General features: G+C 40.4%; 1 protein-coding gene across 1 annotated transcript in view; it reads right to left on the reverse strand.

The window, feature by feature from the left end:
* The window catches only part of ATP8B1 (ATPase phospholipid transporting 8B1), a 118,420-nt gene that overhangs the window by 39,563 nt on the left and 58,897 nt on the right, over positions 1 to 19,960 (reverse strand). Inside the window, exons 2-8 of the mRNA XM_034774867.1 lie at positions 13,457 to 13,658; positions 8,511 to 8,608; positions 5,616 to 5,729; positions 3,987 to 4,085; positions 3,837 to 3,898; positions 2,957 to 3,029; positions 2,774 to 2,844 (exon numbers count right to left, since the gene is read on the reverse strand). Of these exons, the coding sequence (XP_034630758.1) occupies positions 2,774 to 2,844; positions 2,957 to 3,029; positions 3,837 to 3,898; positions 3,987 to 4,085; positions 5,616 to 5,729; positions 8,511 to 8,608; positions 13,457 to 13,637 (698 nt within the window). The 5' untranslated portion in view covers positions 13,638 to 13,658. The remainder of the gene's footprint in view (positions 1 to 2,773; positions 2,845 to 2,956; positions 3,030 to 3,836; positions 3,899 to 3,986; positions 4,086 to 5,615; positions 5,730 to 8,510; positions 8,609 to 13,456; positions 13,659 to 19,960) is intronic.

A 19,960-nucleotide genomic window follows, 5' to 3' on the forward strand; every position in this document is an offset into this window, starting at 1 on the left:
AAAAAAGGTTACCAAAACCCGAAAAAAGGAGGAAAATATGAAGTAACACGAACACACACACATACGTATGCAGCTATTATCTGTGCACATCCACTTTGAGAAAATGGTAAAATAGCACATTTGCAAACATTACATTAATGCATTTGAAATTCTCACAAATTGCACAAGTAATTCTAACAAGAAAGCTTGCTCATTTCTCCCCATAATGGATATATTGATTGACTTATGTTCACTGTAAATAAGGAAATGTGAGCCAAGAACCTCTCAGTGCCAACTGGCAAGGGGGTGTAGAGGGATTACAGGACTCTTCTGAGTCTGATACACCTCTACCCCGATATACCGCTGTCCTCGGGAGCCAAAAAAATCTTACTGCATTATAGGTGAAACCGCATTATATCGAACTTGCTTTAATCCACCGGAGTGCGCAGACAGCCCGCCCCCTCCTTCCCCCCCCTCCCCCGCACCCGAGCACTGCTTTACCACGTTATATCCAAATTCATGTTATATCGGGTCGCGCTTTATCGGGGTAGAGGTGTATGTACTTTCTAGTTCACCAAAGAATGTCACTCATGGTCTCAAATGAAAGCCGGGGTCACTCCGTGCATTCATAGCATTTTGAAATACATGTACAGGTAATATGTAAGGAGTGAGTATATAGTCTCAAAATACATTCCTAACGTCTGTATCAAGGTGCTGGTCACCAGCAAAGATGAAAAATAGGTTTTCTGTCAGACAATACATGTTTATCTGTATGTTTATAAATAAATGGAGAAATGTCTTGTTCACAAAGGGTCTCCTATGATCACTCTAAATGGAATGCAAAGGAAGGATTGTGAGGACTTCAGAAATAAACTAACAGGAAGAGAAAAGCAGCAGGTGGGAGGAAACCCTATCTGGAGGTGTACATTAAAGGTCTGCTTGAGTATATTTGGGGGAACAGGGGAGTTGCCTGGGTACCCTTCACTGAGGAAGGGAAAGGACAGTGATATTGCTTCATGAAAGAGGGGTCTCAACCAGGCTTAGCTGAAAACACTGGAGAGAACTTTAGATGAGAAACTTATTTGGACAAGAGAGTAAATTGTTAGTTAAGTATAGTCTCTAGAAAGCACATTAAGATTTTTTTATATGTACCCATTTGTTTCCAGTATTCTTACTCACTCTCACTTCAACTCTCACTTCAATCTTTATTATTTAATAAATTTATTCTTGTTTTCACAACAAATATATCTAAGTGCTGTGGAGCAAAGTGCTGGTCCAGAGTTGAATCTTGCAAGCTGGTGTACACTGTATCTTTGGGAATAACAGGCCTGATAATCCTGTGAGTGTTCAGTGGATAAGGGGCTGGGGATGCTGCAGGCAAAGCTCTGTGTATTCAGGGCTGGTGTGTGCCTGTCGCTACCCATGTGGAAAAAGCAAGATCTGCTGCTGCCAGGGGCTGGTGGTTTCAAGGAGCTGATCCACAGCAGGAATAGACAAAACTGCTTCATGATAAAAAGCATGTAATGGTCAGATGCCTCACAACCCTGGGTACCCTGAGGGAGCAACACCGTAAAAAGAACCCAGTTATACACCCAAAGTGGGAAAGCTTTGGCAAGATCTTGAACTCTAATTTACATTTCTCGATGAAATAATTTAAGACTGAACAAACACCTGAGTTCAAACAAGGAGAGTCTCAAATGGTGTAATATTCACCATTCAGCCACAACACACACCAGGATGTGCCTTGTTGCTTTGTGATTTCTCACCTCAGAGACACTGTCAGCACAAAGTGCTGTTTCCAAATAAGTGAAGTAGGTTACATCTGTGCACGTACTATTATGTCTTGATATCATAAAATAAAATTCAGAAAAATTGGTTTTAGTTTATTATAACCTTGTATTAATAGTATTTCATTGCCAAAAGGAAAAAGGTGCAAAGGCACTGTGTGTAAAAAAAAAAAAAAAAAAAAAAAAAAAAACAACTTTCTACACATTGTTTCTTCCTCTACCTCATTAATTTTATAATGGTTCAAGAGATTATCTTTAGACTCATATTAAAGCAGTAACTAATGATTTTTAAATTTCCATTTTTAGAGGTTCCCTGCATGTCTCTTTTTCCAGTACATTTCACAAGATCAGTGCAGCTGTAATTTTCCACAGTATTTTGCCTAGGGCTGCTCAGCTTTTAACTGCGGTTGTTGGAGGCGGGGAAAGGGACGTTAATACGATGCCAAACGGTAAAGTTAGTGGGATGAACATAAATGCTCAAAGCCACTGCTTTCCTGATGCAGTAGTTAAGCTTAAGAAAGCTGTTGTAAATAAAGTAGAACCTAAAATTAAATAACTGACAAAATTAAGAGCTCTAGTGAAAGAGAGCAAAACACACACTGACTGCAATGTCTGGTAATCCAAACGGACTCTATACATGATTTTATAGAGTTGTAATGTAGGGAATAAACATGTGGCCCTCAAGATCAATAGAAGTTGTGTGGCTAAATCACTGCCAGATGAAAATTTACTCTAGCGTATCTCACTAGTGATCCATATTATGCAGAGTCCAGGTCACCTGGACTTCATAAAAGCCATTCATTTTAGAGAGAATACAAATGAAGATATTTATGAAAGAGTAATAACAAAACTCTCACAAATTAATGACCTTAAATTTACCAGGTCTAATCACCTTGGTATATAAAGAATTTCACTACTTTGGAATAATATTTCTGCAACACAGAGTTCGGCCCTTTCACCATCAAGCCAAAAATGACATGTAAGAAATCCCGTAAAAAGAGCCTTACCCATCTAGTTCAGCTGTCTCTACGTAACAAAGGCTGTTCGGTTCCGAGCTGGACAGCAGCAGAATATCAGCCTAGTCAAAACAGTACAGTAAATAAATGAAAGCCAAACAACACTGCACCAGAGACAAACTCCATGCAAACAAGAAATTTATTTATTTTTTTAAAATGAGGCCATTCGCTTACAGGAACAAAGGCATTTTTCTCCAGACGAATGACATCTCCAACTTGAATATCTTTCCATTTAGCAGTTTTGAACCTAAGTGTCAAATATTTTTTAAGATTAGTCGTATTCATTTATATATCATCAAGTGTATGGCATCTTCCCTAGCAGACTTCCACAGTATCAGTGTAGAAGAGCCTGGAATTGATATGCAAACTAGACACAATCAACTCAGGATTGAATAAGGACTGGGAATGGCTGAGCCATTACAAACATTGAATCTATCTCCCCTTGTAAGTATTCTCACACTTCTTATCAAACTGTCTGTACTGGGCTAGCTTGATTATCACTTCAAAAGTTTTTTTTCTCTTACTTAATTGGCCTCTCAGAAGTTGGTAAGACAACTCCCACCTGTTTATGCTCTCTGTATGTGTGTATATATATATCCTCAATATTTATTCCACTCTGTATGCATCCGAAGAAGTGGGCTGTAGTCCATGAAAGCTTATGCTCTAATAAATTTGTTAGTCTCTAAGGTGCCACAAGTACTCCTATTCCTTATTCAAACAGTTCCTGATGACTGCAATTCTTAAGAACTGCAATGCAGGCAAGCTTCATCATTTAACACACATGAATATTTCTGCCTTTTTCCCCAAAACTCTCACTTGACACAGATTCAGTGGTGGATTTTTTTTTTTTAAATGTGACTGTTCTTTCAAACCACAAGGGATTGGATGTAGGCAATTAACTTTAATTGTTAATAGGAGTTACACATAAGAGTCGATAAACAGTGGAGAACTGCAATCTAAATGTACAATATAATCTACAATTTAAGTTCTGCAGGAGTAATCAGTAACTAGTAAAAACATTACTTTCAAAGTTAAAGCAAAAACTTTACAATACCTTCCATCCCTGATAACATCACATGTCCGGTTATTAATCTCATTATCCATTCTATGGCGAGCCTTAAGGGGACAGGAAAAAGGAGTATGTTTACTCTTACATATTTAAATAATGTTAAAATTGATGACAAGTTAAGAAAATATTTCTTACGATGTCATCCACTAGGTCTTTGATTGCAGTTATCCCAAGCACCAAGAGCAAAGGCACTAGCGTTGTATACCACGATAAAGTAGTTATCTGAGGAATTGTCTGTGAATGTGAACAAAGATCAGGAAACAACTTGGTGAATCACTTTAGGGGCAAAAGGGACCAACAGATCATCTAGTCTGACCTCCTGTACATCACAGGCCTCAAGCACCACCCAGCACCTACACACTAAGCCCAACAACCGAAATTAGACTGAAGTATTACAGCCCACAGGAAACTACATTATTATGTGACACAGGCAGAGAATATGAGGGACTGAGGTGCAGCCTGCCAGTGGCCCCTCAAATGGCAGGGAAATGATTACATGAGCCAGATAATCCTGGCAAGTGACCTGCACCCACATGCTTCAAAAAAGTTATTCTGGAACGATCTACTTTCGGTAAACCCACATTGCATTACATCCCCTTTATTATTTACTTCTATGAATTTAAATTATTTTTTTCCTTTCACAATTTGTTCTAAAGCCTTTTATACTACTGAGATCAGACTAACAGGTCTCTAATTGCCCTGATCACTCCCCCACACTTTTCTTAAATACAGGGATGATATTAGCAGTACCCGTGCATTGGTATGGGGGGGAGAGGTGGGAAAGAGTATGGAGAAACAGTAAGCCCTCCAAACAACTTATTCTACTCTAAAACTACTACAGACTATCTAAAAGCAATAAAAATAGTAAAACTCTAAAACACTAACTATATACAACTTTGTTTGTGAAAGTGCATCACTCGCAAGCGGATACTGATCGTTCTGATCCAGACCATGCGGCGGTGAGAAGGAACTGGAGACACAGTCTGTCTGTCCTGCCCTTTGTCACCTCGGACAAAACCATGAGGTGAGTCAGGGCTCATGCGTGGACCAACCAAAATTCTCTGGCTCCGGATGCATAGTGCACATGCATAAACCCTCAGTGGACTACAATAGGGCCCATCACTCAAAGAAGAATGTAAGTTATCCAATTCCCTGATTTGAGCACATTAAGTTCTTTAAAACGTGTGTTCTTAAGTCAGGTTAGCTAACTCAGGTTAAAATAGAAGTGAAGACATGGCAACTCTTAACTTGTGTTAGCAGTTCAATATAAAGTCTATATGGGATCCTGGGAGTGAACATTGGCTTTAGGTTGCCATGCCTTCAAGACTATATTAACCTGAGTTAGCTACGTGAATTAAGAATGCACATTTTTTTTCCTGGCAGTGAAAGCATAACCTACAAGCTCCAGTCATGGACTAGAACCACATTGTGCTAGGCACTGTACAAACTTAAAGCAAAAAGGATGGTCCATACCCCAAATTGCTCACAGTCTAAGTAACTAGTTGTATTCTAAGCAGGGTACACAAGGCATAAATCTAAATATCAAGCTAAAATGATCAACATGCAAATAAAGTGCATTGCTCCAAGTTCATATTAAACTTGCTGAATTTTAAAAGCAGTTAGTCTGGAGTTGTTTATAAAGTCCACTTTAGTTTCATGATAGCAATGTCACAAAAAGCAGTAATATTCAGCTGCATTACTGAATAACTGAACTTATATCATCATCTTTATCATAATTATCTGTATTATGTAATCAAATTTTACCTGTAAAATAAGAAGAACCAGGAAATAGAAGTTGGCCACTCTTTTAAACTGTTCTAGCAAATTCAATGGTAAAAAGGTAATTGCATTATATTTGTAGGTCTTAATTGCATTCCCCTGTTGAGAAAAAAATTAAAAATAAGTCATTCTAAATAGCAATATACTAATGGATACTTTTCCAATCCAATTTGTATTTCATGTAAAATGTTTTACTTTATAGTATCCCTCTCTACAAATCGCCGTGTAAGTTAAGTGTATTATGCAAACCAGTTTAACAAGGATCACTAGTCAAGTCAACCAAAATCACTGTTGACTTGAATGTTATTTCTAAGCTGCCTTTTGTTGCTTTAGCCATCAACTAGCAATATCTTAAAAGGATTATCTGGAGCACTATGTAAAATCAAGGGACTGGAAATAGGATACTGAGTTTTTACCTCAAGGCAACTCCTTCAAACTGTACTCAGGTCAGTAGTGATAATTGAAAAGTCATTACTGTTTGATAACTGTGCAATGGTCTAATTACAGTCCTAAGAGAAGAGCAGGAAAGGACTAGAACCAGACAGATATCCTACTAGGATCTAGCAATTCTAAATTATTTGTAAAAAGCAACAGAGTGTCCTGTGGCACCTTATAGACTAACAGATGTATTGGAGCATAAGCTTTCATCTGACGAACAGGGCCGGCTCCAGGCACCAGTTTGCCAAGCAGGTACTTGAGGCGGCCACTCCGGAGAGGGGCAGCACGTCCAGCTGTTGGGCCCCAATTCAGCGGATGGTCCCTCACTCCCGCTCGGAGCGAAGGACCTCCTGCCGAATTGCCGCCGCAGATCGCAATTGCGATCACGGCTTTTTTTTTTTTTTTTGCGCCGCTTGGGGCGGCAAAAACCCTGGAGCCGGCCCTGCTGACGAAGTGGATATTCACCCATGAAAGCTCATGCTCCAATACGTCTGTTAGTATAGAAGGTGCCACAGGACTCTTTGTTGCTTTTTACAGATCCAGACTAACATGGCTACCCCCTCTGATACTCTAAATTATTTCATCTCTTTCCATGACCACAAGAACAACAGATATCCTTATTGGCAGTTTTAACTGAGGCCAGATGTACACATTAAAATGTACACAGATGAACACAGTTTGGCCAATGTACATGGCAAAGGGGCATTGCTGGCACATGATGGCATATATCACATTAGTAGATGTACAGGTGAATGAGCCCCTGATGGTGTGGTTGGGTCCTATGATGGACCCATCAGGGGCTCATCTTAATTAATTAGCCTCTTAGGATTGATATGGCTACTTCCACCTTTTCATGTTCTGTATGTATATATATCTCCTTACTATATGTTCCATTCTATGCATCTGAAGAAGTGGGCTGTAGCCCACAAAAGCTTGTGCTCAAATAAATTTGTTAGTCTCTAAGGTGCCACAAGTACTCCTGTTCTTTTTGCGGATACAGACTAACACAGCTGCTACTCTGAAACCATACAAAAGCTAGTAGGAGAACACTTCAATCTCCCTGGATATTCAATAATAGATTTAAAAGTAGCCATTCTTCAACAACAAAAACTTCAAAAAACAGACTTCAAAGAGTAACCTCAGAGCTACAATTCATTTGCAAACTTAACAACATTAATTTGGGCTTGAATAGGGACTGGGAGTGGCTGGCTCACTACAAAATCAATTTTCCCTCTTTTGGTATTGACACCTCATCATCAATTATTGGGAGTGAACCACATCCACCCTGACTGAATTGGCATTCAAATTGGTTCTCCACTTGTAAAGTAACTCCCTTTTCTTCATGTGCCAATAGATATTTATGCCTGTATTTGTAATTTTCACTCCATGCATCTGAACAAGTGGGTTTTTTACCCACGGAAGCTTATGCTCAAATAAATCTGTTAGTCTGTAAGGTGCCACCAGATGCCTCGTTGTTTTTGTAGAATAGGTAGGAAGGGTTCCGATTGCAGAATCTTTATTACTGATTTTCATGCATAAGACAGAAATAACCCGAATTGACTTTCAGATACTAGCAGAGCTTGCAGGGGTTGGCAATTAGAAAAACATTTTATTTATAAAATAAACAAGTTATTGTCCTGAAAGTAATCAAAACAGGCCAATGTGAAATCCCATGATACCACTATTTATCATTTAAGACCAGAACTGCACACAAGCACTACTACTATGCTGTTTATTTTAAAATAATCCTACTGTTTTTAAAAATGTATGTTTTTAAACACAATTTTTTTATAAAGTTATTTATACATCCATAACATGGTTTGATTTAGAGAGGGTGACCTAAGCCAACAACAAGAAGACTCCATTGTACCTAAGCATTTGGAAATAGATAATCATTTATTTTGAAGATACACGAAATTCTGGCTTGACCAAGATGCTGTCTGCCTATAGGCTGCACTTAGTAAAGTAGTGAAAATAAAATACTTAAACATTATTTGATTCAAATGTTAGGGACAGCCATAGTCCAGTGAATAGGATGCAGCTTTGGGATTCAGGAAGTCTGGGTTCTAAATGGCTTTTGGCTCACAAGTGTGTACAGCAATTTAGTGCATGGCAAGCCAGGCTATAGCACACAAGCTAGCCACGCACTAACTGACAGTACAAACCCTGGTATGGTGCACTAAACGTTCCATAGTGCACTTTGATGTAGATTCAAAGTCTGACTTGCCACACACCAAATAACCATGTGGACAAGTCCTTAGTCAAATCACTCTGTGCCTCAGTTAATCCGTTCATGATACTTACCCAACTTTGCAGATTGCAGAGGTATACTAGTACATGTACATGGTTTAATTATTGGAACATTTAATCATGAACTAACAAGTGTTCCTCCTGACAAAAAAAATCTACATCAGTCATTATATATAAAGGAAGATGGCTTACAGCATATTTGCTTTTCTTGAAGCATAGAAATGTTGTTTTCTTAAACTGGGGTTGTTCGTGGAAGTTTCGATCATTTGCCTTAACTTGCCAGCTGCAATCTGGGAGGGGAAGGGAAAAAAAAAAAAAGCCACACACATATCAAAATGAATCATAACACTTGACTGCTCCAACGATGGGGAAACAAGTCTACAAATTTAAGGTTTACCCCCTCCGTATCTTTTAAGGCAACATGCAATGAAAAAATCAAGTTGGGCCTCTGAACCTTTTCTCATTTCTGTATTTTTGGTAAAGAAGGTCTCAAAGAATTTTGTAAAAAAGCATCCTGTTTGTTTGTCTATATAAGCAACTGAAGTCTAACCTACTCTGGGAGAAAAACATGTCTGGTAAGCAGAAAATTAGGAACGTTATGTTACAACACGCTGGAAACTAAACAACTGAGGGAAAAGATTTTTAATCAGACTATTTTGTTTTGCTTTGCTTACACCCATCTAACTCCAATGCCTAATGAACAAAAAAAAGGGTGTCTCAGAGACTGAGCAATCTTGCCCTTTTAATTAACGTGCGAAAGCTCACAATGCACCTCTGGGACCTCCTAAGAAATCCTCCAACAATACTAGGCAAAGCCTGACTTGACATCCCCAATATTTCTAAGATAAAAAACAAGCAGAATTTAAATGTCCACCCCTTTCTGACCACTTGTCTAAATCTTAGAGAAGGGCCCAATCCCAGTTTCATTAAAAATCCTACACAGTTCATCTTTAAGTCTCTGACTTTCAGCTAGTTCTAATTTGTGCGAAATTGCTAACATAATAACCAAGAGTTTTACAGCAATAAAATGCAGGTTCAGCAATGAAGAAATATTCTTCCTGCTATTGAGTTGCTTTGTGTCCAGCAGAAACTTTGTGTCAAAGAAAAGAAAAGAAAAAAAAAAAAAAAAAGTCCAAGGAGCCTTTTACATCCCAGAGTGGCATTATGCTACGCAGGGCCGCCCAGAGGATTCAGGGGGCCTGGGGTCTTCGGTGGCAGGGGGGCTCCCACGCCAAATTGCCACCGAAGACCTGGCGCTTCGGCGGCGGGTCCCGGAGCGGAAGGACCCCCTGCCGCCGAAGACCCGGAGCGGAAGAAGCTCTGGGGGCCCGGGCCCCACGAGAGTTTTCCGGGGCCCCTGAAGCGAGTGAAGGACCCCACTCTGGGGGCCCCGAAAAATTGCCCCACTTGTCCCCCCTCCCCCCGCCCGGGCGGCCCTGATGCTACGCCAGGGGTTTGCAATCCATCTTTTTATAGGCCTGGACACTCTGGTATGCCTGAGATGGCCAGATTTTAAGAAGAGCTCTGTGTAGCTCAAAAACTTGTCTCTTTCACCAACAGAAGTTGGTCCAATAAAATACTACCTCAACTACCTTGTCTCTGGGATGGAGATGTGAATTTAGAACTGGTCAAGCAGTTCCTGTGAGAAGGGGATTGTCTGGGTTGCGTGCACCACAAGTACCTCATACAGATGCTCCTTATCTTCCCTCCATGCTGCCTTTGCACTCTAACCTGTCCACTCCCTGCCCCATTGTGTCATTTTGTCTCTTCCCCTTGCTCAACTGTCTCACTCCATCCCTTATACGTCCAGTCCTCTCTCTCTCTCTCTCTCTCTCTCTCTCTCTCTCACACACACACACACACACTCTACATTCTAGGCCTTCACGTTCTGTCTATCCACTGTCTAACCCTTATCCTCCACTATCCTCCAGTTTCCACTCCTGCCCTCAGGCCCATATTGTTGATACCACTACCTACCTTGCTCCCGGCACCTAAAAATCCAGTCATTTAGACCCTGCCTAAACTTTGCTCAACTTGTCTAACAGGTTTTTTAACCAGTTTTCAAACAATTTGCCTGCCCAGTATGAGTGAGGCCAAGCCAGTTCTGAACACTGTATTAGACCAGTTTTCTAGATTCTGCACCTACATCAGTCTCACACAGACTGATGCACACAGTCCCACAGACAAGATCACAGCATCTCTGATCAACAATCCTTCTTGCTCTGATTATTCTTCATGTTATACGTGTGAGTGTGGAGCAACAAGGATGCTGAACTATATCCAGTAACTCTGGGAATCCCACGAGCAGGGGCATGGTACAGTGACTGAATCCTGCCCCACATGATCAGGGAACTCCTGCAGGTTGCCCCATAGGGTGGGGAATATATGCTTTTTTTAAAGCAGTTTCCTAGTCAATAGTCAGCCAAGTTGCAACCTGTCTGACATGTTTCAAATAGAGAAAAGATTGGCGGTAACTGCAGGATAGATATATTGGCTTCCAGTCTGTTCTCTTAATCCTTTTTTCTCATTAACTACTATCAACGAGACTGATTTATAACAAGAGCAGCAGCAATGAATGGACACCTTATGTTTTGGCCATTCAGCAAAGACTGGATGTTTTTTCTAAGAGATCTGCTCTAGGAATTACTTTGGGGAAGTTCTGTGGCCTGTATTACACAGGAGGTCGGACTAGATGATCACAATGGTCCCTTCTGGCCTTGGAATCTATAAGTCTATAAACCCTACTGTAAGAAAACTGAGGTTCTAAAATAGATTGTATCACTGATCAGCCAAACCAGTTGCAAAAAAAAAAAAAAAAAAAAGTAAGTGCAAGCAGACCTGGTTACGACATGCTTGTCCCCTCACATGATTAAAGTGCTGTCCTGAACAGTAATGTGCGTTTATGAATGCACCTTGTTGTAAGCAGGTCCACTGACAATTGTTGTAGCATACATGGACCTTAGTGGTAACCTGGACTGATGCTAATGCTGGAAAACTATGGATGACTGGACAATGAGGAGAATTCTGAATTAAGTAGGGTTACCATATCTCAAATAAAAAAAGAGGACCCTCCATGGGCCCTGGCCCCGCCCATTTCCCCACCCCTAGCCCCACCCCACCTCCGCCCCTTCCCCCACCCTAACTCCGCCCCTCCTCCCTCCCACTCCCAGCCAGGGGGAAAGGGCTGCCCCAGTGCTACCAGCTTCAGGGTTTGCCGGGCAGCCCCCAGACCCTGCGCCCCCAGCCGGCGCTTCCCCAGCGCAGCTTGAGCCCGGGAGGGGAAGTGCCCGGCTGGGGGCGCAGGGTCTGGAGGCACGGGGGCTGCCTGAAGCCGGTAGCGCTCGGGCAGCCCGGCTCTTAAACAGAGCCGAAGAGTCGGGGAGGAGCAGAGCCGCCATTTTCCCAGACATGTTTGGCTTTTTGGCAATTCCCCCCCGGACGGGGGTTTGACTGCCGAAAAGCCGGACATGTCCGGGAAAAAGAGGACGTATGGTAACCCTAGAATTAAGTAATAAGTTAGTGAAACCTGATTGAGGGGAAAGACTTATTATTCAGACTACTTGGAAGGGTTCTTATTTTACACTCTTCATTGAGGAAGAGAAAAGCTGTTCTTAAAGGATTCAGCTTCTAAGAAAACTAAATGGAAATCTTCTCTATTGAGAAAAAGCAACAAGGATAAGATTTCTGCAGTGCTACCTGACAATAGAAAGCCACTGGACTAACCTAGTTCGGTACATTCCACAGATTCTGCAAATTAAGCAGAGAGTTTTGACTTTATTAACCAGAGCAAAGAAAACGAAGATGAGCATAAATTAAAAAAAAAAAAAAAAAGTCTAGCCAACATGGCTGCAAATATCGCTTTCTCATGTAAACGAACGCACTTTCGTCTTGTTGAATCTGCAACCAAACGTCTGCAGCCAAAAGGAAGAAGTATGAACTTCCCCCATTGATCATGAAATTATGTTAGCTTTGAAGTTTAATTATTAAATGCTTGAATTAGATACCAACATTGCTGACCATGCCATTGCTGAATGACAAACTAAAAATAGCCAGCAAAGTCTAATTTCCAATGCCACTAGAAATACCTTCCATATCCTGACACTCCATTAGAAACTGCTGCTAGACACACATTCTAGTAGCAAAAGTGGAACAACAGTGCTGATTCATAATTTTGTCTCTAGAGTCCATGAAGAGAAGCATAAAATCCACCAAGACGACTACTTCAAGATGAAAAATATTTTTGAACTGTTATTTTTAGTTTAAGTCTCCAGAGACTTAAACTTGCTGGCAGTGGCAACTTGTTAAAAGTCATTTATAAAACTGTTGAAACTCAAAGCATGTGCATCTCTCATTTACACTGGTAGAAATTAATACCAAATCTACATACTTTGTTTGCTTCCATTACGTGTAAATTAAGTCTTTAATGAGTAGAAATGTTTCAGAAGTAACCTACTTAGTGAAAAAATTAATCAGTGTATTAAATGCTTCTGTTTATTCTCTAGAGTCACAACAGCAAAAGACAAACAGACTCTAGCCAGTCATCTTGACAATTTTTTTGCCACTCTTCCAGTACTCCAGGTACCTGTGTATTACATTTATTATTTAAAACTGTGAGGGCACCCAAAATGTGCCAGGTACTTTCCAAAGAGCAATCCCTCTCCTTAGACCTGATGTCAGCACCACCCACCAGTTTGTGGATGTGACCTATCTGCTGCTAACCCAGAAACAAAATTAAATAAAATTGCTAAAAAAAACAAGTGGAAAGCTAGCAATAAATCTGAAGCCACACGAAAGGTTCAGGAGTAACAGTCCATCAGTTTGTGAACATTTCTGAATAAATAGACTGGAACTGATCAAGCTCATATTTGATGACCTCAGATCATAGTGTGAAGCCACTTCACTGGGCCCAAATAGCTGTAGTGGGATGCGATTTTGTAGATGAGTGTGGATTAACTTTCTAGTTGACATTGGTTAACTGCATTTTCTAGTAATCTATGTAGATCTGCCCAGGGAGAAAGTATTGAGTATATTCTTAAATCTGAAAATAAACTGAACAAATTCAGCAATCTGGTACACTGAACAATCCTCTGAACCTTTACATTCAATAGTTAGCTTGGTACAATTTCTCATACTATTACCTTTCTTAACCGGTTCTCTGCTCTCCTCAGCCTCTCTGTTAATTCGGTTTTGCTCTGGTTCAACCGCAGGCAGCGGACTCTCCAATTCATCTTCTGTTTCATCATCACTGTAGGGCATTACCTCATCATTTGGCTGAGAGTCCTCATCAAAGGTTGTCTCTGAATCCCTGTCTGAATGCATTCTGCCAGCAGTCTGCAAACACTTGATAAAGGCAATGAATTGATAATTAATATAACAAAAGCATAAAAAGCATTCTAATCGGTCTCTTCTTAAAATCAGGTTTGAAAGCAGCTCTGCTAAGAACTCCTTTTACTGAGTTCAGACTTCAATTTCAAAGATAGTTCAGAGCCATGGAACAGGATTTCTAATCCAAGACCTTTAACACATCTAGATTATCTTTTTGAAATTTTAAGCAGACTGATGTAATGATGATTGTAAATGACATACTAATTCCTTGATATACCCATAAATTCTAGCAAGTATTACAATAGTATTACTAACTTTAGGACCACATAGGTCTTTACAGCTGTTACTATACTGCAGCCCATGTCATCTCAAAAAGGAGACACACTACGGATAGAATTCAGATCCTTCTGGTTCAGAAGATCAGGCTCTTACCACTTGAGCTAGGAGAGAACCTTCATTAGCAATAACTAGTATAGGGACTATAATCAGTTCCAGTTGCATCCATTAGGAGGGCAGAGGGAGAAGCTCACACACAAGTAATTTCTTTCAATAAGATTAAATGAATCTTTATTTTTCATATCAAAAAACCAAATGTGAAGTGTTTACTTCTACAGGATATTTGGACATCATGACTATTCTAATAAAAAAAAAACAGTAGAGACATTCATATTATTGCACTGTAAAATGTAGCATTCTGATGCAGTAATAAAAGTAATGTACTTAGAACTAATTACAAATACAAATTTACATTGCAGGCTTATACTATACACAAGTCTGTTTAAAAAAAATCCTCAGCATTGAACACGTTATTGTACCTACATACTCTCATAAGACAAAAGCATAGCTAGTCTTCACCTGTTCCTGAAAGACCCTTTAAAATGTTTAAATTCCAACTCCCAAAAGTCAAAATATAAACACAGATTTGTGGTCTCTATTTTCAGAAGAAAAGCTTTTGCAAATTATGGCTTTTGAGAAACAATTCCTTTTAAAATGTTCAAAGATCTGGCCTTTTCTGGATTTTCACAATCTGGATATGAGCAAGACTTCTAAGAGGAATCATCAGTCTCATCTACTAAAGTATTTTTAAAGAGCTGAAAATTGTTAATTTTGGAGTATTTGCAGCATCTTGTGAAGGATCATTTCCTATTTTTGCAGTAAGCCTCCAAGATGCATATTTTAAAGCGTTAGGTCATTTTTAAAAAGTCGAGTTTTTAAAACTATACTTAAATGGTACAGAAATGCCTTCATTGAATTATACAATCTGGTGTTAATCTTCAAAACATGAAATATAAATTTAATACTATTCTTCTACGTCATGGTTAAGATGTTAAAGACATGGTGTGTTCATTAGCAATTAAACAGGACTAATGGAACCATTTTTAATGGAACATGTTTAATAATTCGTTTGCCTATCCAGACTTGCCCTGATAACAGATTGCAAATCACACTGTAGACAAGTTTGGAAACCCACCCATGAAGCATTTCACAATTATGAGCCCTGTCATTTGGGAGAAAGAATATGAACAGAAAAAGATGAATGATAATTGGGAACAGTAAGATATTTTACTAGATGCCCAGAAAGCCACAACTGAGAAGGAAGGTCACACTGCTTAAAAAACAAACAAACAATCTGGCATAGAGAGGAAGTAAAAGCAGCAATTTAAAAACAAAACAAAAAAACCCACCACATAAACAGAAGAAAGTGGAAGATGATAGAAATGAATATAAATCAGAAACTAGGAATTATAGAAAATTGCTAAGGGAAGCAAAAGGACACTTGGCAAAATCTACAGCTAGCAGAGTTAAGTATACTAGGAATAAAAAGAACCTTAATAATGGTATTAGCTTATGGAATGGAAATGGTAACAGTCAATAATAATGCAGAAAGAGGAAAAGGTGTTCAATAAATATTTTTCTTCTGTATTTAAGAAAAAAAACAGATGATGCAATCTTGTGCAATGATGAAACACTTTCCATTCCAAAAACAACTCAAGAGGATGTTAAACAGCACCTCCTAAAGTCATGCATCCGACGAAGTGGGCATTCACGCACGAAAGGTTATGCTCCAATACATCTGTTAGTCTTAAAGGTGTGCTCCTCAAGTTAGAATTTCTTAAAATCAATAGATCAGCATAATCTGTACCCAAGAGTTAACACACACACACACACACACACACACACACAAGCCAAGGAATTCTCTTGACTGTTCATGTGGGTTTTCAAAAAATCTTGGAACTGTGGGGCAGTTCCAGAAGAATGCAACTGTTATACCAATATTTTTAAAAGGTAAATGAGAGGATCACAATACTTATAGGCCTGTCAGCCTGACATCACTCCCAAGCAAAATAATGGAACAACTGATACAGGACTTAAAGATTAAAAGGAGGGTAATTGGCTGCTAAATGTAACTGTGTTCGTGTAATATACTTTGTGGTTTGTAAGGCATTTGACTTGATTCCATATGACATTTTGATTAAAAAACTAGAATGATACAAAATTAACATGGCGCACATTAAATGGGTTAAAAGTCAGCAAACTGATTGGTCCCATAATTTAATTTTATGCAGGAACCATCTTTGAGCAGGTATGTTTCTAGTGGGTCCTACAAGGATTGGTTTTTGGCTCTATGCTACATCACATTTTTATCAGAAAAAAACCCCCAAATCAATGATAAAGTTTACAGATGACACAGATTAGGGGAGCAGTAAATAATGAAGAGGCCACTCTTTATTCAGTATTTTGCACACATTGGACTCTAAACTAATTACAGAACACTGCTTTAAATATGGGCCCAAATCCTGCAACTGGCATCATACAAGCAGACAGTTGCACCTTCACCAAGCCCCACTATCTTCAATAGGGCTCTAAGTGCTGCATCCCACGCGTATACTTATGGTTTCAGGATCAGGGCCATGTACACGTAACTTACCTGTATATGCTTGCCAATGAAGCCATGTAAATATAAACCGTGTTTAAAACAAATTTAGAACTCTGTTTTAAACATATGCTGTCTCCTTGGTAGATGGAGGATGCCAGAGAAAACAGACAGGTAACATCAGATTACTACTTCTACCCTCCATATCAGGGACAATAGGCAACTGCTAGTCATTTCTTTCAGTATAACTTCAATTGTAGAGAGTTAATTACTGCCTCAGATTTGTAATTATTTAAAACTACAAATCTCCCTACCAAAAACCATATAGAAGCAGGGCCAGCTCTGACTTTTTTGCCACCCCAAGCAAAAAAAAGCAGGGTGCAGGGCAGCTGGACCCAGAGGCAAAGCCAAAAAAAAAAAAAAAAATAGGGCAGCCGTGCCACCCTAAGATTGGACGGAATGCCGGCCCTTAGAATCTACAGCCCCAAGCACAAGCTTGCTTGGCTGGTGCCTGGAGCCGGCCCTGTATAGACGTTTTCCTGTGTTGTGGAGGGAGCCATTTTAAAGTATGATCATTGAACTTTCCCCAATTTGCTAAACAGAAGATTTGAGGATAACTATTATAGATAATTCATTTATGGTTTTTGTTTTTGTTTTTTTAACTCCAGGAGTTTTAGCAAAAAAGATCAAGGCCTTTGGCCACACATGCCTTTGGGAATAGTGAGAAATCATGGCAATCTAAAGGCCAAATGGATGACATAACACCTGTACTTTATTTTTTCTCTGTTCCAGGGCCTACATTTGTAAAATGTAACCCTACTCCCATCATACTGCACTTGAATGCTGAAACATTAGACGTTCGCTTTATATCAATTTTCAAAAGCTAGCTTAACTCCGACTAATGAGCGAATAGAATGTCTCTGTGCCAATATACCACAGCTGGCCTATGATTCAAAAGCTAAATGGGCTTCTTTGAACCAGATCAATGAGCTACTTTTGTCTTAAAATAAAACAAAACAAAAAGTGGGGGCAGCCTTAATGATACTAAACTACCATTGAGAACACAAAAGTTCTTTTCTTTACTAAACGTAAAAAGTTCAATATAGTTATCCATTGCCATGGAACAAGATAACACTCACAACAGACTCAGGTTCAGATGAAGCAACATCAGGTGTGTATTCTGAGAACACAACGCAGAATCTAGTGGGTAAGGAGCCAGACAACTGTTGTGCTTAGCAGAATATGAAGGGCACTCACTGAGTTCTTGTATAGTCAGCGTAAGCAGCCTCAGGTGAACAATGACCAGTGAGGGATATGCTATACTAAATCAATTACAAGCCTTGCACAGGCTGCATGAGCTCCTTATATTTACCCTCCCTTCAAGGATGCCTTCCAGGTTTCTCAGGTCTGGACTTGGCAGGGTAGGCTTGGTGAAATTCCCTAATCTTATCAGATGTGTGGCTGTGACTGGTGGGGTTCCCACGACTGGTCAGCTGGCCCATAAATTTCCCAAGTCACAAAGTACCTCACAGTTTGCTCCTCAGTTGACTAACAGAGTCCAGGATCCATCGTATAAGAAATTCTTCATGCCCCTGGAGGATGACTGGCTGAGGCTTGACTCATCCAGGAAAGGGAGTGAGAGTACCTGGCTTTAAACAGCAAAACATGGAAGACAGGATCCAAAGGAGGTGAACAGGAAGCTGTTTGACCAAGATGGGGTTTATTTGCTGGATAATTTTACATGAACCCAAGTAATGATGATCTACTTTACGTGAGGGTGAAGTGGAGGTGAGATTCCATGATGATAACCATACCCAGTCAATGAAACAAAGGGACTTCCCAGTGATGTTGGTACACAATACTTGTAGCTATTTTTGGCAGAATTGAGATGTTTTCTCAGTTCCTCTTGGACATGGTACAAAATGCTGGACTAGGTGGATGGCTGTGGGGACATGAGACACCTTTTGTAAGAATGGATAGAACAGCAGATGCAATCCATAGACCCAGTCATCCTGGTGATAACTGATGAAACAATGAAAGTATTATTCAAGGATTCGATTAATATATTTGTCCAAATACATTACACGTATGGTCACATAGCACAAGAAGCCCAATGAAATTAAATAGGCAATAGGTTTAAAACAAACAAAAGGAAGTACTTCTTCACACAATGCACAGGAAACCCGTGGAACTCATGGCCATGGGAGGTCATGAAGGCCAGTAATGTAACTGGGTTCAAAAGAATGAGATAAGTTCATGGAGGATAGGTCCATAAATGGCTATTGGCCAAGATGGTCAGGGACACAACCCAATGTTTCAAGTGTCCCTAAAGCGGCAACTGCCAGAAGCTGGGACTGAACAGCAGGGGATGGATCCCTCAACATTACCCTGTTCTGTTCATTGCCTCTGAAGTATCTGGCACTTGCCACTGTCAGACAAGATACTGGACTACATTGGACTATTGGTCTGAACCAGTATGGCTGTTCTTATGTTATGTTCTTATGTCTGCTCATCGGTATGAGGATGGTAGGCAGAGGTAAGATGTAGCTTAACATTCAGCAATTTAAGAAGTCCTAGTCACAAATGGGAAATGAATTGTGTGTGCCAGTGGATGATGATGCTAGATGGTAGCCCAGAGAGTTTGAAGATGTGAGTTTAGAAAAAGAGAGGCTGTTGATCTCCTCAGCAGTGGAGATCCTGGGATAGGAGATAAAAGTGGACCATTTTAGTCCCAATTTGGATAGATCCAGTTTGGATAGATCAATGATAAAAATTCATGGAGATGAATGACCAGGATTGGGATGGGGTTCATAAAGGCAAGATTCCCAAACATGTTTCACGCAGGGGGCTTTTGTTCAAGAGAAAACATTGGAGAAGTTAATATAGAAGATGATGAAGGGCTGCATCTTTGACCCCCAGGTATTTAGAGAAACTAGTCTACATGGTTTAAAGTGACCAGCCAGAAGAGAATCATCATAAAGTTTAAGTACTTCAAGCTTGGGTGTGCCTGTGGAAAACAGATACAGCCTTTAAAATAGGGTTACCATTCGTCCGGATTTACCCGGACATGTCCTCCTTTTGTGTGCTAAAAATAGCGTCCGGGGGGAATTTGTAAAGCACTCAAAATGTCCGGGATTTCCCCCTCCCCCGGCAGAGCGAGCGGCTGGGAGGGCTGCAGGAAAGTCCTGGGCTGGACTCCGGAGCAGCTTCCTCCTCCCACTCCCCCCTCCCTGCATTCTGAGCCGGCCGGCAGCTCCTCCTCCTGCAGCCCGCTCCGGCAGCCCTGTGCAGGGCCAGGGACCGGGTTTTGTGTTGTGCAGGGGAGCTCAGCCATGTGTCCGGCTGGCACAGAGCCCAACACCCTGTTCTGAGCAGCAGGGTAAGGGGGGGCAGGAGAAGGGACAGGGAGGTTCTGGAGGGGGCAGTCAAGAAACGGGGGGGG

This window comes from Trachemys scripta, chromosome 6 (genome assembly GCF_013100865.1).
Source record: "Trachemys scripta elegans isolate TJP31775 chromosome 6, CAS_Tse_1.0, whole genome shotgun sequence".
NCBI classification, from domain to species: domain Eukaryota; kingdom Metazoa; phylum Chordata; order Testudines; family Emydidae; genus Trachemys; species Trachemys scripta.